The 16,792-nt window shown below is 44.1% G+C and overlaps 1 protein-coding gene across 1 annotated transcript in view; it reads right to left on the bottom strand.

The window, feature by feature from the left end:
* The window catches only part of CES5A (carboxylesterase 5A), a gene marked incomplete at both ends in the record, with an annotated part of 62,887 nt that overhangs the window by 22,361 nt on the left and 23,734 nt on the right, over window positions 1-16,792 (bottom strand). Inside the window, 4 exons of the mRNA XM_080703526.1 lie at window positions 1,268-1,421; window positions 4,540-4,673; window positions 6,514-6,652; window positions 9,286-9,490. Of these exons, the coding sequence (XP_080559652.1) occupies window positions 1,268-1,421; window positions 4,540-4,673; window positions 6,514-6,652; window positions 9,286-9,490 (632 nt within the window). The remainder of the gene's footprint in view (window positions 1-1,267; window positions 1,422-4,539; window positions 4,674-6,513; window positions 6,653-9,285; window positions 9,491-16,792) is intronic.

Raw genomic sequence — 16,792 nt, 5'->3', positions numbered from 1 at the left:
GGTTCAGGTTCCCACCAAGGGTTCAAGTGTCAGAACTTGCTCCCCAAGGTGACAATATTGGGAGATGGTACAAACTTCCCCCTCTTATTATGGTATTATGAATTGGAGCGTTTTTTTTGGTTGTTGTTGTTGTTGTTGTTGTTGTTTTGTTTTGTTTTTTGGGTTTTTTTTTTTTTTGCAGGTCTGGGGATGGAACCCAGGGGCATTCGACCTCCGAGCTACACCCCCTGCCCTATTTTTTGTATCTTTATTTTGAAACTGGGTCTCACTGAGTTGCAGAGGGCCTCACTTAGTAGCTGAGGCTGTCCGTGAACCGCGATCCTCCGGTCTCAGCCTCCCAAATGCTGGGATTACAAGCGTGCGCCACCACGCCCGGCTTGAACCCAGGAGCATTTTATCTCTGAGCTATACTGCCAACCCTATCTTTTTAAACAAAACCTCACTTAGTTATTGAGGACCTCACTAAGTTTCTGAGGCTGATCTCAAGCCTGAAATCCTCCTATCTCAGCCTCCCACGTACTGGGATTACAGATGTGTACCACTGTGTCTGACTGAAATGGTATGAACCCTTTAAGAGGTGGGGCCTAGTAGAAGGCCACTGGGCCCCCTGCACTAAAGTAGTTCTAGCGAGAGGGTTATAAAAGGAGCAACCCTGCCCCCATTTAGCTCTCTCTGCTTCTTGGTTGAATATCTGATGTTCCCTCTACACCTACTTCTGCCCTGATGCAATGCCATCCACCACCCTCACCAGAGGTCCAATCAATCTTAAACTGTGAACTCCTGAAACTGTGAGCTAAATAAATCTCTTAGTTTATCAGTTAGCTTGTCTAATATTTCATTATGATACCAAAGGCTGACTAGACCATCTATGGATAAATCCCAGAACTAAGATTCCCCTGAAAGAGCTGAGGGTCATGGGGTTTAGCCACCCTCTTCCAAAAACTCCAAAAGAAAAAAGAAAGAAAGGGGGACTAGTAAAAACAAGTAATTAATGGATATTGGGGCTTCAACTCTACAAATATAAGGGTTTTTTCTCAAATTATTATTCATTATGTGGCCTTGGGAAATTCACCTAAACTCTGTCCCTCAGAACTGCCTTATCCTTGAAGTGAGACTGTACCCTAACTCTCAATGTATTTTTGAAGCTCAGGGAGGTGATGTATGTGAAAGTGTTTTTCCAAAACAAAGAGACCAGTGACATGTAAGAAATTCGTAGTCCTAACTTCCCCCACCAAGGTTCATTCAAGTCACAGAGCAGAAAACTCACAAGACTAGAAACACTTATGGCTCCTGCTGACCCACCGAAGATGGTCACAGAGCCGGGGTTCCCACCAAAGAAATGGATGTTCTTCTGGACCCAGGACAGGGCGGCCAGTTGGTCCCGGAAGGCCCAGTTCCCTGCGGCATGCCTGTCTTGTGTGCTGGGGGCAAAAGGCAGAATGGGGCATATTTAGTCAGCTGCTATCTGTTTCCTGTAGCCCAGGCAGTTCTCATGCCTGTGAGCATGCATCAGCTGGGAGGAGTTGACAATCAGAGGAACCCAGGTTTAATTCTCACCCTTTGCTCATATTGGTGTTTCTGTGTGAATCTGACGAAATCTATGCATCCCAGAATAATGCACAGATAATATCATAAGAATAATTTCAGGATGTTCTTAGGCTTCCCTGAATCTATGGATCCCAGAAGATTTCTGCTGCCCAGGAATGGTCTATATCAGCTGCACAAAGACTTTCTGGGCACAAGATTCCAATGAATGACAAAGCTATTAATGATAATAATATATATAACCACAGCAGCATAATGTGCCCAACAATGTTCCAAAGGGCTTATGGCTAATACTACCATAATTTTCACAACCCAAGAGGCAGATAGTTCTGAGTTTTCTCCCTTGGCCTCTTGGGGTCTTCTCTCCATCCTTCTCTGTGCTGTTGCCAAAAGGTCGACCTCTAGGAATTGCAGAGCCCAGGCTTCAGCTATGTGTTGTCAGTGGGAGACACTGGCAGTGCTTGAGGGTGCAGTAGAGACTGGGACGCTTACCCCTCCACCCACACTCTTCCCATGCCAGAAAATGGGGTGGGCAATGGCCACATTTCTCCATAAACAGCTCATGCCGGCTCCTGACCTGCCCCCTGCTTTCATCCCTGCAGAGATGCATGTTCCCCAGAGTGAATGGACCATTAAGAGTGGAACAAGTGAAACGCCATCAGACCTAATCCCTGAACCAAAGCATGAATGTGGGGCACCACAGCCCTGAGGAGTCTCAGGATCACATTCTGCTCCTCACCATTTTCTCTAATCCTCCAAATTCTCTCCCCCTTGGGGCTCTTTCCAGTCCATGACCTATGGGGTAGCTCACTCCCATTCCTCTCCCAGACTATATCTTCTCACTCCCAGACCTCTCCAAGCCCTGCTAATGGCACCTCCATTCCATGGCAGATTCCACATAGGTCTTTGTTCCTCTTTTTTCTACTAATCCTGAAGCCACTCTGTCCTAAAGGGTAAGATCTCTGCTGCTAGCCCAGGATTCATAACCTGGCCACTTATTATCTAGGTGACCTTGGATACACCACTTATCTAACTTCGTCTCAGTGTCCTCATGTTGGAATTGGGTATAATAATAGTACCTGCGCCATGTGGTCATTGGAAAGACACACGGTGCCTGTGTCACATACGTTTGACACATTATTGTATTCATGATTCAGCCTTTCATGGCCTGCACTGAGACTATGCAGCAGCCCCCCAACTGACTCCTCATCTGCAGCTGGACACCCTTAGCCCAGCCTCCACTCTACCCTGGAGGGAGCTTCCTAGTATACTTCCCTGAGCAGGGTTGATCCTGAGTTCCTTAGTCTTTAAAGAATCAAGTGTAAATTCCATGGATGATCTGGCATTCATGACCTCAACCAAATAAGCCTTTCCTATCCATCTCCTACTACGTCCTCATCTACCTATGCTCAAACCAAGACAGCAGGGAAATTTTTCAAAAATCTTTCTGCCAAAAGAATCTTATGCAGAACCATAATGTATAGAACATCTAAAAGCGTGATTGCCTTGCCCAGGGCACACTGTCAGCCCGCCCTGCCTGCACAGCAGTCCTAGAGCCACTTTGCAATGCTCTAAGTCCCAAGCAGAATTTGAAATATTTCTCAGGCCACACATTTTGCTAAGTTTCCTTCTAACTTGCCCGTCTTTCTCTAGGTCACACCGTTTGCTAAGCATGCTCTCTCCAACCACTCCTCCCAAACCCAGCCACGTCTGTCTTTAAGGTGCACCTGAAATAACACCTCTCTCAAGAAGATCCTAGGTCCCTGGTAGCCCTTTTCCTATTTCCACACCTAATTGTGTCTCACTCTCTTTTAAATTTTTTTTATTGGTGCATTATATTCATACAACATATTGGGGTAAAAAACTCGTGTGTACAAACATGTACTCATCGCTGATTTAACCCCTACCCAATTCCCACCCCATTCCCTCCCCGTCCCTCCCTCCCTTGCTTGGCTTAGTGATTGACTTCGATATGTTTAAGTACATTGTGTGTGTGTCTCACTCTCGAAGATTTAAACCCTTTCTGCTGGCAGCCTGGATCTGTGCCTTCCTGACTTGTCTTTCCTACTGGCTTCAATGCATTTGTGAATCGTTGCTGCCTTCTCCACTGTGTGTGATGGTGGCCTCCAAACAAGACCATGGCCCCACCTCTGATTATGTCTCTGTTCCCATTGCACTCAGGGTTTATCCCACAATGTTTTAGGCAGAATCATAGAGGTAGTCAAGAGACCTGGCTCTGCTCTGTGATCTCTGGGGAGCTGTGTAACTTCTCTGTGCCCCCATGCTCCCCCTGTAAGGTGGAATTAACAACAGAACCTTTTATGTACTATCCTTTAGAGGGCGAGTTGAAATACCACCTGTCAAGTGCACAGCATCCTGCCTGGTTCATCGTGAGTGCCCAGTGCGTGGTAGGTATCACTAGGGCGAGGGAAGTCAGTGCAGTGGGTTATTTCCAAAGGAGCATTTCAGGAGCCTTGAAGTGGGCCCTGGTAAACACAGCTAACTGCTCACACAATCTATCTCCCGAGCTTCAGGGCTGGGCTGCGTTGTCCCCCTTGCGCTGGATGCATTATGCGAACAGAGGTGACGAGCGCCACCTTCAGGCTGAGCTAGGGAAATCTCTCTTGTGTGAAGCTTGGTGCTCTTTCTCCATCTGCTGGCCAAACGCAGCTCTGCAGCCCTAGAAAATCCACATCAGAGCCACAGGAAGGTAGAAGGAACCCAGGTCCCTCATTGACCATGTGGAAAGGTGTCTGTCAATCAGGGACATTCACTGGGGCTTTACTTAAATGCAAAAGAGATTTTTATTATTTTAAGTCACTAAGATTTGGGGAGTATATCTCTTACTGCTGCTGAAATTACTTAGATAATTAAGGCCCAATTTGCTCAGTGCCACTGAAGGCTCACTCCTCCTTGGGTTGCTTGACATTGCCCATGGCTATTGCACAGCTTCCCCTTGGAGTTTTGGGGTGCCAACCCCCTGGTGAGACTCACGTGAAGAAGCCAAATATCCCCAGGCGGTACTGGGTAGTCACAACCAGCACGTCCTCATAGGCAGCTAGTGCAGATCCGTCATAGATGGAGGCTGAGCCAGTCTCAAAGCCGGCCCCTGAAAACCACACCATGACCTAAGGAGGGGATGAGGACACCGAGATCAACCAGCAAACACCCACAACCCTTTCCCGTGCAAATTGGGATGGCCTTTCTTCAGAGAAATATAAATGTCTCACTTTGCTAATGGGGTCAGACATGTTGTCTTGTGAGGAAGACCCAGAGTTAGGCACAGGCTCTGGTTATCTGAGTGGATGGGTTTGAAGCCCAGCTCTGCCTCTAACTAGCTGTGTGACATTAGGCAGATTGCTCATCCTCTCTGACAATGATTTTCTCATCTGGATGTTGTGAAGAACAGCAGTATCTCACTTAGGAGGTCATCATGAGGTCTAAGCAGGATTCTGCATCTCAGGATCACAGAACTGTACTGGTTCACTTTAAGTGATCCAAGAGTGTTAACTCGGTATCACTAAGCCTGTGACCCACAGGAAGGTGAAAGTCATGGTGAACCATGGATATAAAAGGTAAAGCAGCTTCGGGTGTTTGAATTTAAGGCTCTTTTTTGTGTGTGGTACTGGGGTTCCTGGAAGCCTTTCTACCTCCAGGATACACTCCCAGACCTATTTTATATTTTTATTTGGAAACAGGGTCTCTTAAACCAGTGCAGTTGACTTCGAACCTGTGCGATCCTCCTGTCTCTGCCTCCAAAGCACAGGGATTAAAAGCGTGCGCCACCACGCCCGGCAAGGCTCTTTTTTTTAAAAAACCTTCATAAAGGGGAGAAAACAGGAGAGGAAAAGGAGGAAGAAAAATGTGACACTTAGATTTAAAAAATTAGGACCATGAGTCGGGCGTGGTAGCGCATGCTTGTAATCCCCACGCTTGGGAGGCGGAGACAGGAGGATTGAGCTGGTTCAGAGCCAGCCTCGCTGGCTTAAGAGACCCTGTTTCCACATAAAAAAGTTAAAAAATAGGTCTAGGAGTGTAGCCCGTGGGAGTGTAGCCCGGAGGTAGAAGGGCTTCCAGGAACCTCTGTACCACCATAAAAAAAAAAAAATTAGGACCATGAAACAAAACATTATTCAAAGGCTCTTATCACTATTTATATACTTAATAATAAATCTCATTCTCTTACATTAATATTATGCCCGTGGGGACAGAAAAAAAGAATAATCTATGATGGAAAAAAAAAAAAAGAGCTGGACTAGCATTGGCTTTGGTGCCAGGATCTGGCCCTGGGGTGTTACAGCATGCAGCGGCTCACCTGTGCACGTCCTGTGCCTCATCTGCTCTCTGTAGAAACGGACAGGGCCTGCTTCAGCACTGGGTTACTGCAGGACTTCAGTGATAAATCGTCCTGTGCCCAGCACATCCTATGTTCTCTATAGATGCTGCTGTTACCATTCAACTGAGTAAGTCTCTGAATGCAGGGGCTGGGGAACAGAGGATGCTGGGAGGGTACGGCTAAGAAAGAGATCATAGACTAAGCCTTTCTCCCACTCACTTCTACATTCTTAAATGGAATATTTAACATTATTAGCTGGCTGTCTCAATTACAAACAGAAAATTGGCAAGACGTACTTACCTTCTTTAAAACAGGAGTTTGAAAATTTACAAAGAAAATCAAAGTGCTTTTACGCCATATCTTTTCTGAAAGTTTATAGAGACCATTCAGTACTCAGTGGAGAAGAGAAACAAAACAAAATAAAAATCAAAGGTCAAACCACTGCCAATAAATAAGCAATCAAGAAAGATGAATTTACTCTTATAATGATTTTTTTAAACAAGCTATGATGTGATTTGTGATTACATTTCTCTTTTAACCAATAGGAGCTGAGGTTTGATTCCAGCCACCCTGCCTGGATCCCAGGCCAAGGGCTTGCTAGCTGAAGTCCCAAGAACAGCAGGCAGCCCTACCGGGAGGTTGGAGCCATGCACAGCATGGGCTGGTGCATAGATGTTGAGGTACAGGCAGTCTTCTGACATTCGCAGTTTGGGGTAATGCACCTTGAGAATGCGTTGACTGGTGGACAGCCACTTTGAGCTCTGGAAGCACCTTAGAGAAAGGGTGAGAAAATCCCCCAGAATTGCCGTCAGCAAGCCTGCCTGGGCAAGGACAGCTCTTGGAACATCAGGAGAGGCACGCAGAGCTATGAGGACGCTCTGATCATGCTCAACCCCCATAGTTCCCAAAACAAACTAACAAGCCAGCTATTATTCTCTTTGATCTGGTCCCTGGTTGGGAAAGCACATTGTGCAAAGTACTTGTGCCATTAACCCCAGCACACGCCATGCCTACACCCACCGCCGTAATATGGACGCACATAAAGACCTGAGCTGGCTCGTTTTGCTCCTGCACCCACGCTTAGCTCTGGCCCCCTATTTTGACTATTCCTTCCCCATATCTGCTGTCTCATGTCCTTTTTTCCAGTTTCAGTCCAAGTGCCACTCCTCCAAAAAGCCTTCTGAGATCTCTGGTTAAACCACGGAAGCGGGCCCCATAATGTGCATTCTCTCCCAGCGCTCGTCCTAGGCTTGTCCGTGAGCACCGTCCTCTTTCCAACTCGACTGTGAGCAGCTAAAAGCCTAGGGCTCTGTAGTAGTCACTTCTGCGCCTCGTAGCCCCTAGCCGAGCCTGACACTCGGGAAAATAAGTGAGATTGTAAATGTGGGTATTCCTACCATGCGAAGTGCTTGATTAATGTTAGCTGTTGCCCTGACAGTGTTGTGTACACACAGTATGGGCAAACGGAGAGCGTCGCTGCTCTCACCGCCTTGCGGGTGTGTGGGCCCCTCTAACCTTCTGAATGTTATTTATCACAGATACAGGCCTTGTTGCTTTCGTCTCTCACCTTCCCTCAAAAGCTGGGTCCGGGTTCTCTGTGTTCCCTTCACACCCCTCTCTGACCCCCTAAGATGGTTCTGTCACGTTATATTCCAATTGTCAGTTATTAATTATGTTTACGCCACTAGTCCCGTTTTTTTTCTGATTGTTGTTTGTTGATTGGTTGGTTTACATTTTTTATTTCATTGGTGCATTATAATCATACAGCATGATTAAGTGTAGAGTGATAGAGAAATCCTTCAGTGGACATGATGTATCATGTCAATGCCAATTTATCGATGCCAATCATAATGTCACATTTGTTTCATTTGGGGTTGTTTGGTACTGGTCATTGAACCTCTGAGCTACACCCTCCTCCCCAGTCCCTTTTTATTTGGGAGCAGGATACTAGATATTGAACCCAGGGGCAGTCTACCTCTGAGCTACACTTCCAGCCCTGTTTTATTTTTTGTTTTGAAACAAGGTCTTTCTAGGTTGCTGAGTCTCGCCAAGTTGCCGAGGCTCTCCTGGAACCTGTGATCCTCCTGTCTTAGCCTCCCAAGTACTGGGATTCCAGGCATGCGACACCACACCTGGCTCCTTTTTATTTTTTATTTTCAAACAGGGTCTCACTAAGTTGCTGAGGTTAGCCTGAAATCTGTGATCCTCCTTTCTCAGCCTCCCAAGTATTGGGATTACAGGTGTGCACCGCCATCCCCAGTTACCACCAGTCTTCTTGAGGGAATCTGTGACTATGGTCCCCTACTTACAATGGTTTGACTCGGAATTTTTCTACTTTACAATGGTGCAGAAAAGGAATATGTGTTCAGTAGAAACCATACTTCAAATTTGAGTTGCGGTCACTCCCCATGTTAGCTGTGTTTGACATGCTCAACGGTGGCACTGAGCCATAGCTCCCAGTCACTCGCACAATCCCAGGGACACAACCCATATTCTACGGTGCACCGTGTGGCTGAAATACTGTTTTTATAGGTTACAGTGGAGACTCAGTTACTGAGTTGGTTCTCAATAAGTGTTAGTGGAATTAATGAATTAATTAATGAATGAATGAACGATTTGTGTTCTCGGTCTCTGGGCCATACAAGGTCATCTTCTGTGGCTTGGGGAGCATCCTGGCACTCAGGTATTTCTTCGGTCTGGGACCCTAATGCCAAAACCCATTGTGGTCCAACTTAAGACTTCACAAAATTCTACATTCAGAAAATTCCTAGGACTTTAAAGTTGCATTGCCTACCCAAAAGTCTCATCTTGCCCCTCCACAATTAGCCTGGTTACCTGGCTATCCACCAGAGTTTAAAAATCTGCAGTGACTAACTAAACTTCTTACCTCCCAGGCCCCTTGTGCCAGAGTCTTCCAAGTAATAATTCCACAAGTCTCTATGGAGTTCCCATGTGGGCCAGGAATTACACTGGGCAGTTTTGACTGTAGGAGCTAAACCTTTCCTAGTGTGGCTCTGCCCTTAAAAGCCCCAATCTAGTCTAAGTGAGGTCACATAGCAACATCTGGCCAGTTTCTTCTGACCAAAGACTCAGGGGACCCATCACAGCACTTCCTGATTCTGGTTGCTGCTCAGAATCCCTAGAGAGAATTTAGATGATACAGCTTTCTGGGCCCAGCTCAGGAGAGTCTGACTCAGGAAGATGGAAGAGAGCCTGAAATAGACCCATTTTTAACATGGCCCCCAGTGATTAATCCCTAAGATGCCTCAGGTTTGTCCCCCCTCCTCCCTAATGTCCATCCCTTTTCTCCTTTGTCCCTGGGCTGCATGACATTTATTCCCCTCCAGTGATCTACCCCCAAAATCTAGATCACAGCCCACCCACAGAGCCAAGCCTCGTCTTACATGTGAGGGTAGGAGGTGGCGTCTCGCAAGTCATCCCAGGGCATTGCAGGATGTGGGTTCTCAAAACGCAGGGGTCCCAGAGGGGGCGCGGCGTAGGGGATCCCAAGGAACACATTCACAGGCACGGGGCTTCCCAGCACGGTGACCTGTTTCCCCTGGACCCATCCCTGCCTGGTGTTCCTCTCTGGTTCTCCAGCCACAGACCCTGAAAAAACACAGGGAAGGAATGAGTAGCTGTCTGGGATGAGTCAAGGAAGCAGCCCAATCCAGAGCTCCCCTTTGGGATACTCTTCTTCCACCCAAAGGCCATGCGACAGGAATATCTGGGTGCCAAGATTCTACAAGAGTCCTCCACATACTTCAGGATTGTCCTGGAAGTCACCATCATCAGAGAACTCGCTTAGTTTCTCCCTGGGGGCCACCACTAAGCTACAAAATTTGGGAAGAGCCCCCTTCCCTGCTGCACCAAAGCTTTCCCTTTCTATGGATCTGATGTGAGCTGAGCTCTGTAGATGCCAGGACTCTATCAAAACATCTTCCCCATGTTCCCACACTTGTGGCACGTCTGTGCTCACCAGTGCCTCTGCTGGAATGCCTGTGCATCACCTGTCTGGTTCCCAGCTGGTTACTTTTCTGAAAATTAAAGAAACTCCTTTTAAAGTTTAACCTAGGGGAATCCTAAGCAATAACGTCCATAGAATTATGGTTTTCATGAATTAGGCAGATGCTGTGAACGCACATGAAAATAAATATACATATATAAATAAAAATATTTTTTAAATATTCTCATACAAATGTACCTAAAATCAGCTTATCTAATTAGAGGGGCTTGAAGATGGCACCTTGGAAGGCTGAATGTGCAAGCATCTTGGTCTCTGCACAAAATATGGAGCCGCCAGAAGGAAACTTCCCAGCTACTTACTTAGCAGGACCCAGGCGTCTTGGCACTACCAGTTGTGATCTTGTTTCATTCATGAAAAGTCCTGTCTCAACAGCCACATTCCAGAAGCACAGGCTCTGTCCTACACCCCTCCTCAGTGCCCAGAAGGAGCCTCTCCTTGCAAAGTGTGAGCACCCCAAGGATAGGACCAGAGTCTTTATTGCTCTACCTGAACCTCAGAAGGAGATGCCAGGGATGTCAGCAACACCAGGACATTGGAGCTCAAAAAATCTATGCAGGCCTCCATGGGCCCTCAGAGATCTCTGAAAAGTAACTTGATTTCCACCAATACAAAATCCTCCCTCTCCCATCTTCTCAGAGCCTTCTCTCCCACTGGGCATCTCACCCCTGTTGATGGCTGCAAGAATCCAAATGGCCCATATCAGGGGCTGGGCCAGATACACCAAATCCCCATTTATCTGGCTGGCCTGCCTCAAATCCATGCACATCCACGGCCGCTGCTGGCCTCAGAGAACTTCAGTCAGGGACAAGGAAGGGCCTCCTGTTAGTAGACAGATGCTAAACAGGCAGACACAAGACACAGAATGCATAAAAAATAACACCAGACCAAGATTTCCAGAGGAATTGGCCAACCAAGACTTTCCTGTTCTTATTTACATAAGTAGCAGCTGATGATTAACTATTGTGCTGGGAACACGCATTTGGTAGGCTCTGGACCTGTAGAATGGTAGAAGTCATAAAGACACTCAGGATTAAATAAACCAGGTATTTCAAATTTAGACGGCTTCAGGGATTCTGAAGGGAGCACACTAGCAGTGAATGAGGTTTTCTGAAGATAACAAAAGGAAATGGTGGAAAACTAGATGACATGTGCTTTATCTAAAAGGAACTGTTTCTCAGCTCCGGAAACATTTGTTTTGTGAAAATGTGGATAGTCCAAACCAGAAGTCTATGATACCCTTTGGTTTGGTTTTGTCGTTTTTTGTTTTGTTTGTTTGTTTGTTTGTTTGTTTGTTGTGGTACTGGGGGTGGAACCCAAGGGCTTTCTACCTCTGGGCTATACTCCCAGACCTATGTTTTTTTGAGGGTTTTTTTTTTTTTTTTTTTTTTGGTATTGGTGGTGGAACCCAGGAGCCTTATACCTCCGGGCTACATTCCCAGACCTATTTTTTGTACTTTATTTGGAAACAGGGTCTCACTAAGTTGCTGAGAGCCTCACAAAGTAGCTGAGGCTGGCTCCGAATCTATGTGATCCTCCTGTCTCAGCCTCCCAAGCACGGGGATTACAAGTGTGAGCCACCACGCCCGGCTACCTTTTAGTTTTAAATGTATGTTCAATTGTTTTAAATCACCATGTGATTTCATTTGAGTTCATGTGGCATGTCTACTGGCTTAAATTGTGTCAAGGGCTATCCCTCTGCAATTCTGATCTGGATCCAACCTCCCCACTGTAAACACCAAGAAACAGACCCAAAGCAGTAAAGTTATAAGTGATTCTTCCAGGACCTGTCCTCTGTATTCTGGCTACTCATTGCAGTGTTCTTTCCAATATAAACTCATGCTTTGAGAAATAGCTGGAGGCTTGTGGAGACCCAGGACAGGACCCAGAGCATCAGCACCCTGTTTCCAGTAGGCTCCATGCTTACTTTATAAGGGACTACTTAATAAGAGACTCATGATGGGGCTCCCCAAATGTTTAGGGGCTAGACTGTCCAAATTATCAGGGGCACTTGGTCAAAATGTGTTCTTCTGCCAGCTCCCTAGATTTCTGGAGACTGGGGACTGAAATTTAACAATAGCAATAGCAATGGAGGACATCAATTTAATGCATGGGTGGTGGTGGTGGTGGTGGTGGTGTGTGTGTGTGTGTGTGTGTGTGTGTGTGTGTGTGTGTGTATGAACTGCTGGATATAGAACCCTGTATAACTATCAGGGAGACTTTTCTTGAGGTCAGGGCCAAGGGACTAAGATGCACTGAGCTCAAGGTAGGTACTTCCAAAAACTGTGCAGAGTTAAACTCCTCCAGTAAATAATCTCCTTTTCCCCAATTCCAACTCCATTCCTGATACACTGCTGGAAGTGCCATGAATTGTGGAAAAAGGACTTCAGTGGAATCTTGTGTGAGAGTTTGACTCTTACTTCAGCAAAAATTACTTATGTTTTAAGTTAACCTTAGAAACCTCTCAAATTGCCCTTGAAGTTCAGTGGCCAACGATGGACAACAGACCCTATGTAAGATGATAGTTGAAAATTATGGAATGGAACTATGGCTAAGGAAGAAAAGTATTATTTATATTAAATATCTGTGTATTTGAACGTCCCACCTTTGCAGTGATCATAAATCTCTGGGAATGGATGGAGGATGATTGGGAATGTCTACGATGTTTTCAGCTTTCCTGCAAGGCTTACTTGGTTCCTCATTTGGCACATAAATATCTTAATGTTTATAGACATGCTGCTCTTGAGAGGATCAAAAGTGTATACCTCTATAAAAATTATATTCTATTTTTATTAACACCTATCAATTGCACATATTAATGGGGATAAGTGTGACATTTTAACACATTTACACTGTGCATTGATTAAATCCAGCCTTGCGTTATAGCTTTGTAAACATCAAAGCATTTACTTAGTGCATGTCTTGGTCATATAGTAGATGGTTGCTAGTGTTTTTCTACATTGGAATATATATCTAGCCTACTAAGACCCACCCACATACTGGTTTTTAAAAATCTATAGAGACAGCCAGGTGTGGTGGCACACGCTTGTAATCCCCGTGCTTGGGAGGCTGAGACAGGAGGATTGCACAGGTTCGAAGCCAGCCTCAGCTACTTAGTAAGGCTCTCAGCAACTTAGTGAGACCCTGTTTCCAAATAAAATATAAGATAGGTCTGGGAGTGTAGCCCTGAGATAGAAATCCTCTGGGTTCTACCTCCAGTACCACCAAAAAATAAATAAATAAATAAATAAAAATAAAAATCTATAGAGCCAGGCATGGTTGTGTGAACTTCCCTGCAGAAAAGGAAACCATCAAGAACCTTAATAGAGAGTCACAGAATGAGAGAAGATCTCTGGCAACTATTCCTCTGATAGAGGACTAAAATCTAGAATATACAAAAAATAAATTTATCATTAAAATACAACCCCCCAAAATGGGAAAGTGATGAATAGGCACTTCACAATAAAAGAAATACAAATAGCCAATAAATATATAAAAATGTTCATCATCATTAGCAATCAGGGAGATGCAAATCAAAACTACACTGAGATTCCATCCTAAATCCAGTTAGAATGACAATCTTCAAGAAGATAAACAACAATAATTGCTGGCAAGGATGTAAGAAAATAGAAACTCTAATACACTGTTGGTGAGATTGCAAATTAATGCAGCCATTATGGAGATCTATGTGGAGATTCCTCAGAAAAATGAGATTGGATTCACCATATAATCCAGCTTTAACACTCCTGAGTACCTTTTCAAATGTACTGAAATCAGAATATTGTAGTGATACATGCATATCTATGTTTATAGCAGCACAATTCACAATAACCAAATTATGGAACCAACCTAGGTCTCCAGCAACAGATGAATGGATTACAAAATTATGGTATATTCACATAAGAAATTCTACTCAGCAATAAAAAAGAACAAAATTAGGTTGTTTGCAGAAAATAGATGGATCTGGAGAACATTATGTTAAGTGAGATTAGCACATCACAGAAAGTCAAAGATGATATGTCCCTGTCATATGTGGAAGCTAGGTGGTAATTGCCATACAAGAGGGACTTTAGATAAAGGAGAGGAACACCTAAGGGAGAAAAGGAGATGGTCCAGGGACAATGATGGGGCTGGGGGAGAATTAATAAAGAAAACACTTCTGTAGATGTTATGTGCATATGTGTGTGCAAAAACCAATGCCCATCTCAATAGTATGTATGGAGAGAGGGAGGGAGTGCAGAAGGAGCCGAGGGCAGGTTCACCAAGTGCTATGTGTACAAATGTCACTATCTGAACTACATTATGATGTGAGACTATGATGCACCAATAAAATAAAAATAAATAAACATTTGTAAAGGAGAATGTGACTTCTTTCACTATGGGTCTTTCACATGGTTTATCTCAGCTTCTTTTTTTTTTCTTTTTTCTTTTTTCCTTTTGGTGGTACTGAGTACTGAGGATTGAATCCAGGGCCATTCTACCTCTGACCTACACCTGTAGCCATATATATATATATATATATATATATATATATATATATATATATTTTTTTTTTTTTTTTTTTTTTTTGGTGGTACTGGGGTTCCTGGAAGCCTGTCTACCTCCGGGCTACACTCCCAGACCTATTTTATAAGTTTTATTTGGAAACAGGGTCTCCTAAGCCAGCAAGGCTGGCTTCGAACCTGCGCAATCCTCCTCTCTCCGCCTCCCAAGCGTGGGGATTACAAGCGTGTGCCGCCACGCCCGGCGTGTTAGCCATATTTTTTACAATGTGAGAAGATGTTAATTTACTTAACTGTAGCAATCATTTCACTGTATGTGTATATATAAATATGTTTTATTTACATAACAAAATAAAAAGGTCAATCAGTATACTTTGAGAAGGCACATTTCTGAGAGATGTCTAACGAAAGGTCTCAAGTTTCACAAAAGCACTTTCTCTTTAGATATACAGTGAATCTGAGAATTTTGTACCAACACACCTGAAACATATCACTATCAACTACTGTCAAGACAATGGATCTAAGCAACTGATCCAAGGCCATTGTTGCTAAACCCTTCTTGAACCTGCAGTCCTCCCCCATATCACCCTCTCAAGTACTAGGGTTATGCATGTATGCCACTATGCCAGCTGAATTTTATTCTTCTAAATTAAATGAGGATCAAGAAAGATGGCCACATACAGAATGAGGGACTCACTAAAAGCTTCCTGCGAACCTAGAACATAAGGATGTTAGAAAACATTTCTAAAGAGATATAAAATTGTCAAGTCAAAAAGAATATTACCAAAGAATGGACTTAAAGGTCTTTCCTAGATACTGGGAATATATACCTATTTAGATTCAACCCTAAAATCTATGCTTACATTTAAGTCACATTTTTCAAAGAGCGGCTCAAGCTGGGCATGGTGGCACATGCCTGTAATACCGAAAGGATCTCAAGTTCACAGCCAGCCTCAGCAACCCAGTGAGACCCTCTGCAATTAGTGAGACCCCGTTTCAAGATTAAAAATAAAATTGGGCCAGTGTGTAGCTCAGAAGACCCCTGGTTTTAATTCCCAGTACTACAGACACACACACAGAAAAAAGCAAGTCAAATCCCATTCTTTAATAATACCAGTACATATACCTCTTCACTAACACTTTAAACTCAAATGAAGGATGCCCTGATTACCTCTCTTCCTATTTGGAATGCACAGAGACATAATTTCCTAATTTGATTTTATTTAACAAGTGAGATTTAATTTTATGCTATGTGTGTGAGAAAGAAAGAAAGAGAGAGAGAGAGAGAGAGAGAGAGAGAGAGAGAGAGAGAGAGAGAGAATATGAGAATGAACCCAGGGGAGTGTTCTACCTCTGAGCTACACTCCCAGCCCCATTCCATTTATTATCATGAAACAGGGTCTTCAGACCTCAGCTAAGTCGTTGAGGGCCTCACCAATCCACTTAGGCTGGCCTTGAACCTGAGTACCCACATCCTTTTTTTTTTTTTCTTGGTGGTACTGGGGTTCGTAGAAACCCTTCTACCTCCAGGCTATACTCCCAGACATATTTTATATTTTTGTGTGGAAACAGGGTCTCTTAAGCCAGCAAGGCTGGCTTTGAACCTGCACAATCCTCCTGTCTCTGTCTCCCAAGCGCGGGGATTACAAGCGTGCGCCACCACGCCCAGCCTGAATCCTTCTTATCTCATCCTCCCAAGCACTAAGATTATGAGCGTGTATCACCTCGCCAGCTGAATTTTATTCTTCAAATAGACAATTGCAGAGCTTGAAAACTAAACAATTTGAATGTTTCCATAAAAGAAATTCATGCTCTTTTATTAAACCTAAGTTTTTTTTTAAAAAAAAGAGATGAATCATGCTAGAGCTCATGGAAATTGCAATAAATGACTAAAAACCAGACTCATAAAATCAATGACATTGACTCGCTGATATCAGACACAATGAATACTATAGTTTTATTTTTTGCTTTTTGTTTTGAAACAGGGTCTCGCTAGGTCGCTGAGAGTCTCACTAAATTGCTAAAGCTGGCTTTGAATCTGTGATCGCCTGTCTCAGCCTCCAAAGTACTGGGACTGCAGGCATGCACCACCACATCTGGCTTCTTCAATGCCCCTGTGGTTTCCAAAGCTTAGCCATTAACTTTCTATCTTCGCAGTGTGTTCTCTTCTCGCTATCAACTTGAATATTAACTTACTTGATTTTTTATTTAAATTGATACCTAAATACTATTTATTATCAAATAAAACTTTATATACCTTATGCAGTGGAGATAGTGTTTGGAAAATACAGTATGTTTTGCAATTCTATACCACAAAATCATATTTCCTCATTTCTGGCAACCATTATAGTGAAATGATAGAGTAGTGTAGAAGACCCCAAAATA

This window comes from Muscardinus avellanarius, assembly GCF_963383645.1.
Source record: "Muscardinus avellanarius genome assembly, chromosome: 10".
NCBI classification, from domain to species: domain Eukaryota; kingdom Metazoa; phylum Chordata; class Mammalia; order Rodentia; family Gliridae; genus Muscardinus; species Muscardinus avellanarius.
Note: the sequence above shows the minus strand (reverse complement) of the source record. Positions and strands in the feature narration are given on the sequence as shown.